The sequence below is a fragment of the Schistosoma mansoni genome (assembly GCF_000237925.1).
Source record: "Schistosoma mansoni, WGS project CABG00000000 data, supercontig 0132, strain Puerto Rico, whole genome shotgun sequence".
Taxonomy (NCBI): domain Eukaryota; kingdom Metazoa; phylum Platyhelminthes; class Trematoda; order Strigeidida; family Schistosomatidae; genus Schistosoma; species Schistosoma mansoni.
The window spans coordinates 325,505-345,306 of NW_017386037.1; the positions used below are offsets into that span (position 1 = coordinate 325,505).

General features: G+C 34.4%; 1 protein-coding gene across 1 annotated transcript in view; it reads right to left on the reverse strand.

The window, feature by feature from the left end:
• Window positions 1-689: 689 nt before the first annotated feature.
• Window positions 690-19,802, reverse strand: part of Smp_167100 (leishmanolysin-2 (M08 family)) — a gene marked incomplete at both ends in the record, with an annotated part of 25,584 nt that continues 6,471 nt past the window's right edge. The window contains 7 exons of the mRNA XM_018789798.1: window positions 690-785; window positions 8,913-9,068; window positions 10,406-10,530; window positions 11,275-11,335; window positions 16,062-16,269; window positions 17,770-17,880; window positions 19,113-19,189. Of these exons, the coding sequence (XP_018646415.1) occupies window positions 690-785; window positions 8,913-9,068; window positions 10,406-10,530; window positions 11,275-11,335; window positions 16,062-16,269; window positions 17,770-17,880; window positions 19,113-19,189 (834 nt within the window). The remainder of the gene's footprint in view (window positions 786-8,912; window positions 9,069-10,405; window positions 10,531-11,274; window positions 11,336-16,061; window positions 16,270-17,769; window positions 17,881-19,112; window positions 19,190-19,802) is intronic.

Genomic DNA, 19,802 nt, shown 5'->3' on the forward strand with positions numbered 1-19,802 from the left:
TAATGATTATTCAGTACAGAACGTCTGACACTTTTATACCAGATGAACAGTGTAATCAGATGTGATTCGTGAAAAAACTGTTTCACTGGTTCCTTCGTATTTATTTTAAGTAAGAGGTGTATAAATTTTTATGGTTTTTCACACACTGATAGGCAAAGATGCTTGTTGTATATAGTTTGATTTTTGAATTTTGAATTACTGAGAGTTAAGTAATCTGTGCAATAATATTGAAATCTAATTACAGAGATAATAATAATCGTAAAACACTGATAATCTTGTCACTGGTTTCTTAGGGAAGGAGTATTCAATATGGTCACTGTTATCCTATTCCAAATCATTCAGTCATATGTATCAAAGCTTTGTCGAGACAACAGTGTTTTTTTGAAACTTCATTCATTTTTGTACATTTTGTGCTCTGAATTGAGTGGTTTGAATGTGGAGATTTCATCGTCCTTATCAACGACGTCATCAGCACAAACTTCGAACAGAGGTCTGTGGAAGTTTGTAGTGATAATGTCATTCAGAAGGACGATGAAAGCTCCACTACCAAACCATCCAGCTCAGACAGTCAATCTCAATCAAAATTATCCACCTCAGCTTCAAATCTTCACCACTACTACTATTTACTAGTTCTATATTATACTGAACTAATTCATACTATGAATTTTCTATTTAAAAAAGTTCTTGATTTAGGTTTTTCCATATAAAGAAGTTAAATCTTCCCTATGAGAGAAGGAAAGCGGTTTAGAACCAGGTTCGCTTACAAACATATCCAGTCTATATACCTATTTTAAATGTTATTTAAAACATATATGTATTTGAATATGTATATACATATATCATGTTCAAACAATAATTAACGTATAACACTTGTACAGGATATGTCAAAATGTATTCTATATACACTCTCAAAAAGTGTAGGAAATTGTCGAGCTAAATTATACTTGTATTCCCTCAATTGATAACAACTAAAATATCTTGATAATCATCATGTATTACCTTGAAACGACATATGTCAACAGATTTGTGATATTTTCATTTAGAAAGATAACCCCTATGCTAGAAGTTGCATATAAAGAAAAAGATATGGTTTGTGTGATTGTATTATGAAAGCATGTTGACTTCATACACTAAAGCGAAATGTCAACATGTCAGAATGTGTACACTACTGAAATGTTAATCTATGGTGATAAAACAATTTTTACTTCTATAAATTTACTATGACTTTTAATCAATATAGATGTGTTTAAATAATTATTAATTTTCTACAGATTCAACACTAGACACATTTCTGGATTATAGGGGTCCTGATTCAGCTTGTTTTATGGGCGAAACATTTAAATATTTTAACGTATCCAAAACATACACTGTTGAGAAGAAGCCATCTTGTCATAAAGTAAATTCTATTTCGAAATTTCGATAATTTATATTGATGGAGTTTATATGTTTTATATTAAAATTCAGTTGGTGATAACGAAGGTATCAAGGAGAAATAAAACTCAAATCATTTCGAAGTGTAATATTCGCACAAAATACTATTCAATAACTGTGTTGAATTGAAGAGATTATTGCGTTCTCTTTTAAGAATAAGTTAATCGAAAATGAGGAAATGAGTTCACTCATATTTTTTAAAATCTTATTCAAATACGTGGATACTGATACATATTGATACGAATGATATTCATACGTTACTCAGAGAAATAAGATTGTGGAGAGGTAGAGAGAGGAGAGTGAGTATATTGAAAATAGTAGATGGAGGGTTAAACGTCGTATAATTCGTTGGAGAAGCTAAGCATTTGAAAAAGCACAAGGAAAAAATGATTTTTTTTATAGAGATCCACTCACCTATAAAAGTGAATGAAGAAAACCTACATTAGGTCTCCCACTATTAGTACCCACCGACTAATAGGAGACTCAATCCGACTCAAAATTCGCACAATGTTTTGAACTTAAAATCAACATTTATAGTCAAGTTTGTGGCTAGTCGGTATAAGCCGAAGTACCACATCTAGTTATAAGGTGACCTGAAAACTTTACTGCATATACATGGGAAGTTTTGCGAAAGCGAACGTGCCTTCACTCGCCAATTTCAAGGTGCCATATTTGTGCAACCAATGTTCATCCAGGGTTTGCGATGGATCGTCAGACTCTGTTTGATTATTTTTTAGCTGCTTAATTCGTAACACAAACATTCACAGTCTTTGAGGTGGTGCTAAATTTTGGTTCACAATAATCAATGATAACTGAAATAATTCAGCAATCATTCAACAGGACAAGTGTATGAGTAAACATATTAACTTGTACGTTGCCAGAAAAATTAACTGTTGAGTAAATCAATATGCTTAGGCTTGAAAATGCTAAACATATTCTATGGTGGGAATTCCATCTCTTTAGTGGTATGGTGAATATATTTTCAAGACCAGTTCTACAGATATTTTTCTGAAAAATGATTTCTCTTGTTGACTTCTGCTCAATTTAAAACTAATTATCTACTGATTGTTCCTCATCTTAAACACAATCACTGTCAGTTCCAATGTTCAATAAATTCTGGTCTTGAAGTGATATATCATGGACATGCGTTTCAGTGTCCTGTTGATGGTGGTTTAATACACATAGAAGATCAATTCGAAGATAGTTTTTTTATCGATATACAATGTCCAAAGTGTACATCATTGTGTAAGGTGAGTTGAATTGGTTTGCAAATGTTCACCACGCCAAATTTATTAAAAGAACGGATAGCTCGTGTTACTTTCATAACACAGATTTAGTTTTGAAATTTGTATCATGATAAGCTGAGAAATAATTTGAAGTAAGTATGAACATTGTTGTGTGACTGGCGTTGGAAATCTGTGAAGATTGAATATTCGTTCGCTGTAACTTTTGTATACCTGCTGTATTCTGCTCATATCGTTTGTAACTTGGGAAAGTAAAGAGTGTGTTGTCATTGTTTATTGAATTTGAATCGGTAAATGAAGTTCAACTGTATTTGATGATCATTGTGTCGGTGTGATATTTTGCTCAGTTCAACAATCACAATAAACTCACCTACAGTACATTGTGTTGAATGCTATGATTCACACAAACAACTGAAGCGTCAAAGATGCTGTTCTGATGATAGAATTCCAGGATTGTAATATAAACATTGACAAAGCAATATTATTAAATGGGGATTGTGGAAACTGTAATAATTTTAATAATTGAATTTATGAGTCGATGTATGTTAGACAATCATTGAAAACCTGGAGATTCGTGAGTTTAAATTGATATAATGGATGTATCAATGTTAGATCACTATTGAAAACATGGAAGCAGTGTACAGCCGAATTGTCCTACTGTCGAACTTTTCGCGAGTGTGCACTCACGACCAGTTACTCAGCACTCAAACCGGAGACCTTCAGTATGGCGCGCAAACGCTTAGCTATTTCGTGTTTGACAGTATAAGAGTGATATACACTTTTGACGGAAACTGTAGCTACAGTTTTTCATTGTTCATTTAGTATATTCAACAAAGAGAACTGCCCAATTGCGAAATATAATTCCAGACTTCCTAATGAAAAAACGTATCAAATGTCATTTATAGATAGCATTATGAATTTAGATATTGATTTGGAAAGGCTGTGCACTTAAAAAAACATTTGCTGTTAACATTACATTCAAAATAACGTTACGCCCACCTCACAAACACAATAACCGTGTCTTACATGACTGAGTACGCTTGTTCGCACTTATGTTTTTGGTGATTAATTATAAGTGGTCAACTACAAAAAATATACAGGTCGAAATGTCTTATGCCTTTAGCGAATTAAAAAAAGAAACGTGATAACGTTCAATTACGACATCCTTTTTAAAGTTAAACTGAAAAATATTTTTGTATTCATAATAATGGTTCGCAAAATAACCAAATTCTGATGATTATTTGCCTTTTTACCAGAAATTATAACCAATTTCAGATAGCGTCAATGATGCCACATTTACCCATTCTTTACGGTTAGCATGATTTCGGCATGACTCATTCATAATTTCTTTATCATGATGTGTTAACACACAAATAACGTTTATTAAAAGAGAGAACTATGTGTTCAAATAACTCATGAGAATACTTAACTGACAACTTGATATACACTTCTAATTGGATCCCAAAAAAGACCATATCCCCATGTGCATTACTGACAGCAATATACCAGCGTAATCAAATGGATTTGTATTTTTCAAAACTCAGATGGAACAGTACGAAAATAGTTAATTATTGTAAATCATAATCGGATGTCAAAATCTCACATTCTCACATCCAATAAAAGCTTTTTATTCTATTTCGATTGGAATGAATTAGATTACAAAGCAGTACAATTTACAGCCAAATAAAACATTGTTACAGGTGACAAAACGTCTGCTCAATTTCAGTTGTGCACACACTATCAAAAACGGGTACACCAATCACTAATTATTAAATATTTTCACATCCATAAGTTTCCAAAAGAAGGGTGATAATGGATCATACGTACTTACTTACTTACTTACTCCTGTTACTCCCAATGGAGCATAGGCCAACGACCAGATTTCTCCAAACCACTCTGTCCTGGGCTTCCTTTTCTAGTCCTATCCAGTTCTTGTTCATTCTTCTCATGTCTGTCTCAATTTCTCGGCGTAATTTGTTCTTTGGTCTTCCTCTTCTCCTTTGACCTTCAGGATTCCATGTGAGGGCTTGTCTTGTGACACAATTGGGTGATTTCCTCAAAGTGTGCCCTATCCACTTCCAGCGCTTCCTCCTGATTTCTTCCTCTGCTGAAATCTGGTTTGTTGTCTCCCACAGTAACTAGTTGCTGATAGTGTCTGGCCATCGGATCCGAAGTATCTTGCGTAGACAGCTGTTAATAAACACTTGTATCTTCTGGATAATGGCTTTCGCAGTTCTCCACGTCTCCGCCCCATACAGTAGGACTGTCTTGACATTTGTATTGAAAATTCTAACCTTGGTGTTGGTTGACGATTGTTTTGAGTTGCAGATGTTTTTCAGTTGTAAATATGCTGCTCTTGCTTTGCCGATCCGCGCCCTCACATCTGCATCTGATCCACCGTGTGCATCAATGATGCTGCCCAGATATGTAAAGGTTTCCACATCCTCCAAAGCTTCTCCGTCAAGTGTAATTGGATTGGTGCATATTGTATTGTATCGGAGAGTCTTGCTTTTCTCTTTGTTTATATTGAGACCTACTGCTGCTGAGGCTGCTGCTACACTGGTCGTTTTCTCCTGCATTTGTTGTTGCGTTTGTGATAGAAGAGCCAGATCATCCGCGAAGTCGAAATCGTCAAGCTGCATCCTGCCTGTCCACTGTATCCTGTGCATTCCTCTAGATGTTGACGCCTTCATGATCCAGTCGATGACCAGGAGAAAGAGAAAGAGTGAGAGTAAGCAACCTTGCCTAACACCGGTCTTTACCTCGAATGAGTCGGTGAGTTGTCCTCCGTGGACGATTTGGCAGTTTAGTCCATCATAGGAGTTCCGTATGATATTTACTATCTTCTTAGGCACGCCGTAGTGTCGAAGAAGCTTCCATAGTGTTGTCCTGTCCACGCTATCAAATGCCTTCTCGTAGTCGATGAAGTTGATGTACAGTGATGAGTTCCATTCGATTGATTGTTCGTAAATCCACAACAGTTTTCTGTTGTGGATATCTTGTCACAATATGTATTGTATTTTCTTGAAATATTATTACAATACGGATCAACACATTATGTGTGAGATTAGAAATTATTCAGTCAAGTAGCAACCATACATTACTTTACTTATAACTAGACAGGTCAATGCTAACAGGTCAATGCTAACATAACAGTCAGATTTTAGATATTTGTTCTACAGTTTGAATATTGAGAATACTCAGTAATTTGTCAAACAGTACGGTCTCTAAATGATATTCAGGTAGATGCTGATTATGTTCCATCACTTTTCAAAGGGAATCAGTTTGACTGTTTATTGAAATTGATTTTGTTGCACTGTTTAAGAAACCATTCGAAATCAATGAACACTGAATAGTTGATTTTCATATGATCGTCAGCTAATATCCATTCATTATTCGAACTACAAATCAGGTGAACTTTCCAAATATCCTATTCTTAAATTGGGTAGTCATCAATTTTTCACGTCATGAGACAACATGGAATGGGAGAAAGAAACGAAAGTAATGAGAGAATTGCAAGCCTATGTGCCTTCAATAAACTGGTCATAGGTGGCACCATATACTCACACTAAAACGCACACAAAGACACTTGGATTTCACTGGATCACACTTCACAGAATCAAATCGATCATATCTGCATCAACATAAAGTTCAGGAGGACCAGGAACCAGGAGAAGACCTGATATAGATTTAGATCATTCTTTGCTGGTCGTCAAGATGGAACTACTTAAATAAGTACTATAATGCGAAAACACTAGGACTTGTAATTGAGCTATTGGAAAAAAATTTGAGATAGATGACAGATTATAATCCCTGACAACTGAAAAAATTTAAAAAATGCTTTTGAATGAATACAAGTTGAACATATGTTAAGCAGGAATGGTTGTTCTACAGTACCCTTACTATTTCTGAAGACACTCCACAATAATGATAAATAAGATTTTGAATAAATCTACACTAATTATTGTATTAACATTTGATATTCCCATAATAGTATAGCAACTACCCTACAACCAATTTCGATACGTTCCAATCAAATCCTTTGATTAGCTTTGTTTTGTCTTGCTGCATCCATATTCAATTTGACTATAAATTTGACCATGTAATTGCTCGCGCAATCGCCCGCTGATACTCACTCATGTGCTTAAAGCTTTGTGGTCTGCGTCATTTCGTAATAAACACTCTGATTTCATGCACCGTTAACATTTGTATTATAACGGTTATCGAGGTGAAAGTTTAGCGGAGCGATGCACTAACATAATCTAACTCATACAAGTTTCATCATCACAATGTCTCAAAATAAACACTGATACAGTTTATATTTATCAAGCAATACATATTTTACCATTATCAACTTATAACTGTAAAATTCATATCAAGTTAAAGCAAGCTGTAATTAATGTTCGAAATACAGATAAATCCAATGAATAATAATTAATCAAGTCTAACAAATGAATTTCTCTTACAACAGTAACCAGAAAATGATTTGCTTTATTTGATTTTTTTTCATTTTGGACAATTATCCTGAAAACATAAAATAATTAAGCATGAAGAGTTGCGCAAGTAAATCTCTTTCAGAAACACATATATAAAACACTTATAGCTTGAATGAACTCGATTATTCAACTTCTGTCTAATAAATACTGATCGAAATATTTTGACATTGAGCATGCAAAATAAAATTGTGAATTGTTTTCGCTTTCTGATTAAAAATTCCATACATTGGCACTATTCACTGCGAAAGATATCGACAATCTTACAGTGAGATATCGTGTTTTAGTGAAATGTGGAGTCTCACTTATCTGCGCATTCTACAAGCTCAGTGACATGACTACCACTATTGGCATAATATACTAATATGTCTTCAGAAAACGTCTAAATAAACTTTATCAATAACTGATTTAAATCCAAAGGTTCCAAGCACCTGACGAGAACCAGACGAAATAAAGTGGATTCATGATATTCTGCTAAAGCCTTTGCTCCGACACTTCTCAATATGTGTTTCATTGGCCAGTTGAAATGACGTTTATGATTGGTGAGTAAAGAGTACATGTGAAGGTTGGGAGAGTTTGGGAATTTCATTTGAATTTCACAATCTTAAAACATTATTCTCATTTAAAAGATGTTACTGTATGGTAATATTTAGACGGAAACATATATCGTCTAATCTGTTTACAGGTTTGCAATTAAATTCTGAAGATCACTGTAGCACGCATGACAAATCTACGTCAGTGAATTTCTTGTTCAATCTATATAATAAAACAAACTCAAACCCTGTTAAATTTTATTTTATGAAAACATATCCATAAATTTGGTTGTTATTCTGTTATTTGGATAACACGCATTTCTGATCTAACATTGATACATTCCTTATATCATTTTAAACTCGAGAATCTTTTAATAGTGTTCTAGCATACATTGACTCATAAAATTAACTAATAAAGCCACCTCAATTTTCGGAAATCCTGTTTTAATATCATTGTTTTGACAAGGTTTTGATTATAATCCTGAAATTCACTTGTCGGAAGAGCATCTATAATGCTCCAGTTATGTGTGGGAATTACAGCATTCAACACAATGTACTGTAGGTGAGTTTATTGTGTTTGTTGAACTGATCAAAGCACTACACCAACAGATTAATCATCAAATACAGTCGAACTTCATTTATCGATTAGAATTCAATATACAGTGACAACACACTATTTATTTTTCCACGGTTGCAAATGGTATGAGCAGATTAGAGCAGGCATACAAAACTGACTTTGAAGATGAAGTAGAGTCATAGATGAAGTTACAAACGAGTTCAACGATACATAAAAGCATGAACTCGAAACTAGGGACACGTAATATTGGCAGATATCGGTCTCTTATGAAGTATATCTTGTAGAAATATGTCACATAAATAATGTTCAATAATGTCTCTATCTACCACGGTTGCAATCTTTTATTATATCAAAGTGATCAGCGATTTGATCCTACATCAATTTACATTCTACTGTCGCTCTTTCTTTCTATGTCTTCTTGATTCCCGATCAATTGTACTGCGAACGAATATTCAATCTCCACAGATTTTCAACGCTAGACACGCTACAATGTACATACTTACTTCAATGGATTCCCCCAGCTTATCCTGATACAAAGTCCAAAGCTAAATCTGTGTTATGAAAGCAGAACGATTTATCCGTTTTCATTAATACCATTTAGTGTGATGGACATTTACAAACCAATTCAACTCACTTTACACAATGACATGCACTTTGGACATTGTATATCGATAGAAACTATTCCATTTTTCAATTGATCTCCTATATGTATTATCCCACCGTCAACAGGACACGGAAACGCATGTCCGCCAAATATTACTTCAACACCAGAATTTATGGGACATCGGAACTGACAGTGTTGTGTTTAAGATGAGGAACAATTAGTAGATAATTAGTTTTAAATTGAGCAGACGTCAACAAGAGAAATCAATTTCCAGGAGAAAATCGATCGAACTAGTCAAGAAAGTATCTGTACCATATCAATTATCAGATAGAATTTTCACCATTGAATATGTTCAACATTTTCAAGCATAACCATATTGTTTTACTCAAAAGATAATTTGTCTATCATCGTACAAGTTAATATGTTCACCCTTACTTTTGACTTAATAAATGATTGCTGAATTATTTCACTTTCTTTTGCTTACGGTGAACCAACATTTAACACCATCTCAGAGACTACTTATTCAGTAGTATGAGTAAACACAATGGATTAGAAAAGTGTTGTCGATATTTATACTCAGCACATAGAAGTAAAATTATTGTCTTCTATCATTTTGAATCTACGTGTCAAATCGACCTATACCAGGACTTCTTCAATACAAAATATGAATAACTATTTATTATTGCTACCATCTGTTACTGTTTCTGTTAGGAATTAAGCAGCTTAAAATAATCTAATAAAGTCTATCGATCCAACGCAAAACATAGGTAAGCATCGGTTGCACAAACATGGCACCTTGAAATTGGCGAGTGAAGGCACATTCGCTTTCACAAAACCTCTCATGTATAAGCAGTAAAGTTTGACGGTCACCTTATAACTAGATGCGGTACTTCGGCTTATAGCAACTGCTCACAAAGTTGACAATAAATGTGGATTTTCACTTCAAAACATTGTGTAAATTTTGAGTCAAATTAAGTCTTCTATTAGTCGGAATTTACTAACAGTGGAGGTCCTAATGTAGTTTTCCTTCTTTTATTTTTGTAAGTGAAAGAATTTCATCCAAAATAAAAATCATCTTTGCATGCGTCTTTTGAAATGCTGTGCTTCTCCAATTGATTCTATAGAGTTTTAACCCTCATCCACTTATTTTCATTCATCTGTTGTTCTTTTTTCAATATACTCACCCTCCTCTCTCTACCTCACCACAATCTTATTTCTTTGTGTGCTGCATAAATATCATGGTATCTCTTTGTACCAGTATCCATGTGTTTGAATAAGATTTTTTTGAAAACATGAGTGAATCCATTCCGTCCTTTTCGATTAACTTATTTTTAGAAGAGAAAGCAATGTTCTCTTTAATTCTACACAATTATTGAGCGATATTTACTGGGAATATTACACTTCAAAATGATTTGAGTTTTCATTCTCCTTGATACTTTCGTTGCTTATGACCAAATGTATTTTAATATGAAACATGCAAAGTCCATCAATATAAATTATCGAATTTTTGAAATAGAACTTACTTTATGACACAATGGTATATTTTCAACAGGGTTCAATCTTAATGGGTTAACGTATTTAATTTTTTTGGCCATAAAACAAGCTGAATCAGGACCCCTATAATCCAGAAATGAGTTTAGTTTTGAATCTGTGGAAAATCAATAAATATTTAAACACATCTATATTGATTAAATGTCACAGTGAATTTATAGAGGTAAAAGTTGTTTTATCGCCCTAGATTAACATTCTACTGGTGTATACATTCCGACAAGACGAGATTTGGATTCAGTGTATGAAGTCAACATGCTTTCATAATACAATCACACAATCCATCTCTTTCTCTTTATATGCAACTTCTAGCATAAGGGTTATCTTTCTAAAGCTGTCGACATATGTCGTTTCAAGGTAATACATGATGATTATCAAGATATTTTAGTGTCATCAACTGAGAGAACACAAGTATTATTCATACGTACTACCGAAGATATATAAACCGGATATCCCATGGAGACCATTTTTAGACATTTACGGTTTATCTTAACATACGGTATTCAGTTTCTGAAATTTCGTGTTGATCATTAAGGATATTATTCATCTTATCAATGTAATCTATTCTGTTAAGTACGACAATTCTAGTTCCTTCATCAGGTTTTGCGATAATCAGATTCTCGTCATTTATAATAAACTTGGTCAATTTCTTATGGATTATTCATTTGGATTTATAATTGTAGAACCTGATGTGAAATTATTGAAAAGGATATTCTTCGTTCATATAATTGTGTTTTGATGTGATGGAAATTTTTCAGCGAATATACATATATTACAATATATATAGACTTGTTTAAGTAACAGGCAAAATAGGTAAGCTAACAAAATATGTTTGTTAACGAACCTGGTTCTAAGTCACTTTTCCACTCGCATAGGGATGATTCATCTTTTTCATATGAGTGAACCTAAATGAAATATTTTTTTAAATGCAAAAATTATAGTGTTAAATAGTATAGTATAGTAGTAGTATAGAAGCACAGTAATAATGAAAGTTTTAGTATTATAGTATAATAAGAGTGGTGAAATTTTTAAGCTCAGGTGGATGATTTAGATAAAGTTTGATTGTCTGAGCTGGATGGTTTGGTTGTGGTGCATTCATCATCCTTCTGAACCTCGGGTAGAAGTTCATGGAAGTTTGTGCTGATGATGTCGTTCAGGAGGACGATAAAACCTACACTACCGAACCACACAACTCAGAGACTAAAACTACATCAAAAAGTGTAAAAAGTATCAAAAAATCTCTGTTGTCTTAACAAAATTCTGATGCATATGACTGAATGATATGGAATACGATTGCAGCGACAATATTGAATACTACTTCCGTAAGAAACCATTGATGAATGTTATGAGTATGAATATGTCAATCTTCCGCTCAAATTCCTGAAAAGTATTAAAAGCATCTCACTACTATTGAATACGTCTAAGAAAGAACAGATTCGATGATTTTAAAAAATAACTCATTTAATTATTGTTGCGCAGATTACCTGAATGTCAATAACTATAATACCTTGAGGTATCAAAAATAAAACTATTTATAATAAACATCTTTGCGTATCAGTGTGTGAAGGATCATACAGATACGTGCACTTCTTAGTTAAAATAAATACTAAAGGAATCGGTGAAACAGTATACTCACGTCTCCCATTTGATAAGTCTTTTCGTCTGGCATAGGAATCTCAGACGTTCAGTAAAAAATAATCATTTCGATGGGTAACTCTACTTTTACATCAATTAGTTACAAAAATTTCCCGAAACTGTCGAGCGAACCATATAAGTGATCCGATAACCATCAGAAGCAATACTTTGCGGTACCTTTGGAGTTTGCGTTATGCTGACACGGTATTTATTATAAAGTGCTTATATATCGTTCAACCCTAGTTTGTAAATCAATAATAACATTCAATTAACTCTTGAAAAAATGGTTGGACTGACACAAAAACGAGCTCAAAAATGTCCTATATCTTCAGATATTAACAACTCTGGTCTTACCTTTGAAAGAATCTGAACAGCTAGTCTGTGCGCATGCGAATTTTAAAAACGCTCGTATAGTCTCAGACTAGACCACCAATCAAAGACTAACACTAAAGCGTACCATGAACAAAAATATCATTGTTGAGAACACAATATATGCGATCGCGCCAGCAGCTGAACTCACTGGTGCAGCTAATCTATCTCCTGCTAGTCAGTGTAGTGATATACCAATGCAGTGTGCTAGTTTGCCTCTCATACCCATAGTGGCCCTAGATAACCAGGACATATCTGACGGAGACACTAATGTCATTCTTTCCAGTGTAATATCGGAAGGATAGGATCAAACATCTGATTTTATTGTGAAGGCTCATAAAAACACTGCAAAACCTAAAAGAAATACACCAATTAGGAAGAAAGTAAATAAAAAACCTTCTGGTTCTAGACCGAATACCAAAAATATTTCAACGGCCTTACCAAAAAAAGGTATAATTTCTGAAACCATGCTTAATCCTACTCATCGTAAGGAAGGTTATAAGGACACATTTCGTTCAAACGTTACACGAGGCGGCCACTACAACCATCATTTAAGCAGGCCTACTATTGGACAGACGGCATTGAACCAACGTGCTCAATGGTTTCCCCCAAATGTTATAAATAATAAACCTGCAAGATGTAACTCTTATCATCACTCCTGTAGTGGGTAAGATGGTATACTAGGTTATGCACCATCAACGCAACCCCAACATGCAGGCACCTGTCTTAATTGTCCACCAAAACAAGTACAACTTTACCAAAATAAGGATTTTTTTCGGCCTCCAGAGATTCCTTGTTCCACTAGCACTACAATTCGCTCATGCTATAGCCCATGTGATCCGGCAAACACATTAAACCATAGTCCAGGCATAGCTAGAACTCATACCATCGATAAGGATGCTCTCGGTTTTTTTACACTACACACTCCCTTTTTAAACTTATTACTTATTAACGCACGTTCACTTCTGAACAAAATTTCAGCCTTGAGAACCTTAGCCTTTCTAGCCAAGCCTTCTTTAATACTTATAACTGAAACGTGGTGTACCCTGTGCTCTCCACATCCATCCCTCCTACAACCGACCAATTCAAAGAACTTGCAAGTATAGACTATAAGCATGCAGACTGGGATCTCTTGCGCTCACTGATCAAACTCTCAGACTGGGATGAATTCTTCTCATGTAATAGTCCCACAGATGCCATCAACATATTTTATTTGATTGTTAACTCTTGTCTAGACTCCTGTGCACCAATTAAGAACTACAGGATTAGTAAACCTAACGAATTATATATAACAGCTAAATATCGTAATAAACTAAGACGCCTAAAGAAACGTTATTTTAAATCTAACGACTTCACAGCATTCACACAAATAACAATAATTCTTAACCAAATTAAAGAGAAACATAGGTTAAAAGCCATCAATGAAGAGCCATTAGCACTTAGCACTAGCTCAAAAGTGCAAAACCTAATCCACATTTACAATAAACGTGCTAAATCAACTCCAAATGTTGATATACCATGCATCCTGCATAATAATAGATTTATATATGACCCAAAAACTATAGCAGAACTTTTCAGTGGTAATTTCGCAAATGGCAAACAATTCATAAATGGCTCTGTTTCTAGAGTTATATGCATGACTGGTAACTCAATTAAATCTATCTCCTTCACATGTCTGAAAATTAGTAAGGTTATAAATAAGCTCAGAGTTTCGAAAGGTCACGTAGCAGACGGGATTTCATCATTTCTCTACAAATATGGTGGTCCAGATATCCAACTTCTTCTCCTTAAGCTGTTTACTCTCTCTATGGAATCAGGCTCTTATCCTGACCGTTGGAAAACCGCGTACATCATACCACGTTACAAATCCGGAGATAAGACTGACATGAACAACTATCGGCCAATAAATATTACTCCAGTTATCTCTAGGATTATGGAAAAAATTATTAGTGACGAACTACCCAACTATTTATTGACTGAACAATTTATTGATGATTCGCAACATGGATTTCTTAAAAATCGATCCTGTATGACATGTCATTTTGACTTCTTTAATTTAGTCTATTCGCTTCGTAGCCAAGGATATCTAGTATTAGTGCTATACCTGGACATTTCTAAGGCCTTCGACATGGTCAACCACCAACTTCTCATAGGTAAACTCGCATCTTATGGGGTCGAAAACCCGTTACTAGCCTGGTTTGATTCCTTCCTCAGCGATCGACATCAAATAGTTAAAATCAACTCTTCATTGTCGAACTCAGTCCCTGTTAGAAGTGGGGTAATTCAGTATAGTGTCTTAGGTCCTTTGCTCTTTTTAGTTTTCATTAATGATATTTGTGAGTGTTTTAGTGTGGGTAAGTCCCTTTTGTTTGCAGATGATCTTAAGGTGGTGTATTCATTTTCTTCACATGAGCTGAGCAATATTCAAAATTATAACAGCTCGGAGCTTAACAATGTAGCACAGTGGTGCTGGAAATGACAACTGGAGCCTAATACAGCTAAATGTGGATAGTTCTGCTTCTGTGATACATCACTCAACCTCAATCTTACCATAAATGGGGAAATGTTATCTAGATTACACTCAGTAGTAGATCTAGGACGTATGTACTCCGACGACTTGTCGTTTACTGAACAGATAATGAAACAAACGTCCAAGTCTCAACGCCTTATAGTTTACATAACTCAAAACCTTCATAAAAGTGAATCTCGTATATTAATGTACAAAGTGTCTGTTCGACTACTCCTCGAACACTGCGCGTTTCTCCTTAGTAGCACGCGCATAAAGGATAAATTAAGACTGGAATCAGTACAGAAACGATTTACATTTCGTAATCTTGGAACTGATAGTATTTTGATATATTATCCTAGGTGTAGTAAACTAGGGCTTGACCCTTTATGGAACAGAAAACTCAAACTTAACATTATCTTCATTTTGAAAATACTTAACAAACTCACCTTTACATTCAACCATGCGATTCAATATGCTGAAGCCTCACATTACGACATTCGTAACTCCTTGTCTTTAGCCAAACAAACATATTCTTGATCATCTCTCTATATGAATTACTTTACCCGTAAGTTTTCTAGGCTCTGGAATAATTTACCTCAAGTTATCCGCATGTTAAACTCCCCCCCCCAATGTTTGTTCGCTTAATAAATGCCTTTTGCTCCTCTGAAAATGTATTAAATGCTCTAGCGCCTGCAAGTGTATCTTACCCCACAAGTGAGATTATCCGAAATTTAAGTGTTTAATCTCTTACTTGCTATCATTGTTTTGTTGTTCCGTGCTCTTTGCTTTAATCTTACTTTCTCTAGTTGTAGATAATTATCAATAACTCAACAAGTTCACTGGTGTTGCATTGGCTTGCAGTGATCTATGCCATATATAAACTATTTAAAAATTACCAAACCAGCAAACATAAAACTTTCTTATATTTCATGTTTGATCTCTACATTAAATGTTGATTTTTAAAACAATCTGATCATGCCTGTAAACTGGTGTGAATTCTGTAGATATTATTTTCAGAATATATTACTATTATTACTAAAAAACTTTAGTTTGGCTGTCTTCTCACGACACACTGTTCTAACATAATTATCATACGGCTAAATAGAAGTGTGACTTACTAGGAGAACTGGACAGTAATCAAAAAATGAATAGCCTCCATACTTTTCCTTTTGAGTGTCTGTAAAAGTAAACGAATCATCCATATACTGATTGACTTCATTTAATTGATTCTTGTGTTTATACAGTGCGCAAGTACCGATCCCGTTTTCATAACTGGCACATTTTTGTTCAGAGGGAATATCACAGTAGGGCTGAATATCTTGTCGTCTGAAAAGAGAATAGTTTGATTTGTTATGAGATGAAAGTTATCATATAACGTAACCAACAGTAATTAAGAAATGCTCACAACGTCATTTAGATAAATTAAGAGAGACGAAATTTATTTTGCGTAGATGATGCATCACCTACATCCATGTGTCTTTATTAACTCAGACGGATCTTCGAGGCTGCCGCTTCAAATTTCAACGAGTGAGTCAGCGGTATTCTGAATCCGGATAGGCATTAGCGTGTCGATTATGTATGCTGATTGTTATGATACCTACTGACGGAGATATGTCAAAACTCAGGATAATTATCAATAAAGGAAGAAAACAAATTTTTCTGGAAACGGTTATTACTAAAGAACATGAACAAAGTTTAAGATCCCTACTTTTCTCCTAACATTTTGAAATATATATTTGTTCTCGTCAAGAACATTGAGATTTCGTTTCAAAACTGGCATTCGAAAAAATGTATTATCTGCATAACTGCTCCACAACCTGAAATGCTGTGCATCTTCAATTGATTCTATGGCGTTTTAATCTTCATCTACTTATTTTCATTCATCTGTTGTTCCTTTTTCAATATACTCACCCTCCTCTCTCTACCTCACCACAATCTTATTTCTTTGTGTGACGCATAAATATCGTGGTATCTCTTTGTACCAGTATCCATGTCTTTGAATAATATTTAAAAAAATATGAGTGAATCCGTACATTCTTTTTCCTTTAACTTATTCTCAAAAGAGTACGCAATAATCTCTTCAATTCTACACAATTATTGAGCGACTTATTGTGGGAATATTTACTTTGAAATTATTTGGATTTTCAGGAGAGACGATAACTATTCTGCGTAGATGATGCAACACCTACATCCATGTGTCTTTGTTAACTCAGACGGATCGTCGAATATTCCGCTTCAAATTTCAACGCGTTATTCAGCGGTATTCTGAATACGGATGGATATTAGCGTGTCGATTATGTATGCTAAATGTTGTGATACCTACTGACGGAGATATGTCAAAACTCAGGATAATTATCAATAAAGGAAGAAAACAAATTTTTCTGGAAACGGTTATTACTAAAGAACTTGAACAAAGTTTAAGATCCATACTTTTCTTTTAACATTTTGAAATATATATTTGTTCTCGTCAAGAACATTGAGATTTCGTTTCAAAACTGACACTCAAAGTAAATGTATCATCTAGATAACTGCTCTACAACCTGAATCTTTTCTTAATTGAATCATTTGAACGTAAAATAGAAGATGAATTTTGTCTGTAAAGTGTAACAAATCATCAACCTTTGTGACTGACTTGCAGATTATGATTCCTTGAATGTGTCGTTTGAAAAAAGTTGTAACGTGACTGATGCCGAGATCGAAGTCATGTACTCTTCACATTGTTCAATAGTTAATCATACTTGTGGAGTGTTAAGAGAGAAAACTTCTAACGTTCTCAGCATAAATATATTATAGGTTTAAGGAAAATATACAATGTGTCTATTTTACCTGCTTCTTCTCATCTTGATGTATTCATAACAGCTCTTCAACACGAAATCACAACCCAAACCTTTTCCCCATTTGAAATCATCGGCCATCGAATAGTCGACTTCATACATGCTTTGAGAAACAAATTATATTGGATAAGAATGTGATTAGAAAGGAGTGTGGTGTGATGCTAATTGCATATTGATTTCCTTTCTGAAGTCAGTTTGACATACTTTGAAATTGTGTATACAGGTTGTGAGGTCGGAGGACGTGAAGACTGCATTTGTGAATGATGTAGACTACTTATATCATACATCAAATGTATATGGTGAGATAGTTTCAAGGAATTTGACCAATTGTTCTAATACTTAGCATGACTAACGAACGCATTGTGAGTTCAGAGGATGCGAAGAGTCACGCATTATTGAACATTCGTAAATTGAAATTTAGTTGTCTGTGATAGAAAGTGTTATGTCAAGCGATTTACTTTCAATTTACATACAGTTAAGAGGACGCGAAGACTGCATTTGCGAAGGATATAGACTTCTTACATCCTACATCAAATGCAGTACCGCAAACTTGAAGGTGCCCACAGAACCCTTGACGATTGTTAAAAATAGGTCGATTATATGAAGAGACGTATAAAGGGTTAGCTACTGGAATATTGTATTTCGTTCTTAAAAGATTTCGATCATTATAATTCGCTCTTAAAAATCGATTACAATCGCAAACATAGAATGAACAAAAGGTGCAGGTTGGCATGTGTTTATTAATTCGTAGTTCCATAAGTTTATCCGCATTTATCCGTGCTTCAATGGAAGGAAGACGAATACCACAATTTTCATCGACAAAGCAATAATGTGTGTATTTGCAAATCTCCAACGTTCACATTTCACTTCTGATCACAGTGTACTGGACCACTGAAATATTTTGCTTACAATTCATGTTCACATAGATGACTTATCAAGTAAAAGTAAGTTTTCCCACTTGAACTCGTCGGATTTATCGTGATCACAAAGAACATATCTTTTCTCACAGTATAGTATGTCAACATGTGAAATTCGTTCCACACTGCAAAATCACTGATGAAATTCAGTCAACAGCTAAGAATCACGCATTACTGAACATTCGTAAATTCAAATTCAGTTGTAGTTGTCTGTGATAGAATGAGTCATGCTAAGCGATTTACTTCGCATTCACACACAGTTTATATTGATTCATTATCCAACGAGAATCGTTGCAGGAGTAAATAAGGCGCTTTAATTCGTCTTATCTATCTTACGTTAAATCAGGTATGTTCCACGTAAAAATTGTGAAGTCTATCAGGATTTATTAAATCATTGATTTCAACATAAAACACTTACTTTATATCTTCGAAATAGGCCAGAGTTATTCTCGAAACACGACTTGACTCCCATAGAAAACGTGTCATCAAATCATTCTGTTTAAAGTGAGTCAACATGAAAACATCAGGAATCAATCGGTATGAAACTTACATGATCATGGTTCTTTCAAATTAAAATCTGAATTCGACTTTGAATACTGAACACTTAAATTCAAATTTTGATTTGAATTTCTGCTATTTCTCTCAAATCTCTTACTAAAATGTCCGCGAAACGTTTTCTGATACCTATATGTGTTACTTTCATTCAGTACAGAAAGCTTTGTAGATTTTGATGCTACTCGATTATATTTTGGAAATAAATTGATACGTATCCCAATGCTTTAAGGTGTTCATTCTTTATTGCATTCATAGATACTATAGTTGGTTTAACGCTGACTTGATAACACAGTAAATGTGATCATCCAATCAGGAACTCGGCATGTGTCTTCTCACTTTCCAGATAATTTGTGCAAAACCTATAGTGAAAGGTGATTGGACAAGATGTTTCCAGGTGTTTTCAGAGCCTATCTTGATTTTCTCTTCGCGCGGTTTTCTGGGTCTCGTCAACACTTTCCTCCTTTCAAAAGTATATAAGACTTTTTCTTTAGCTTTACTATCAGCTTGATAACTGGTTTTCTGCGGTGTTCGAACTTTCTTCGTATACAGCGAA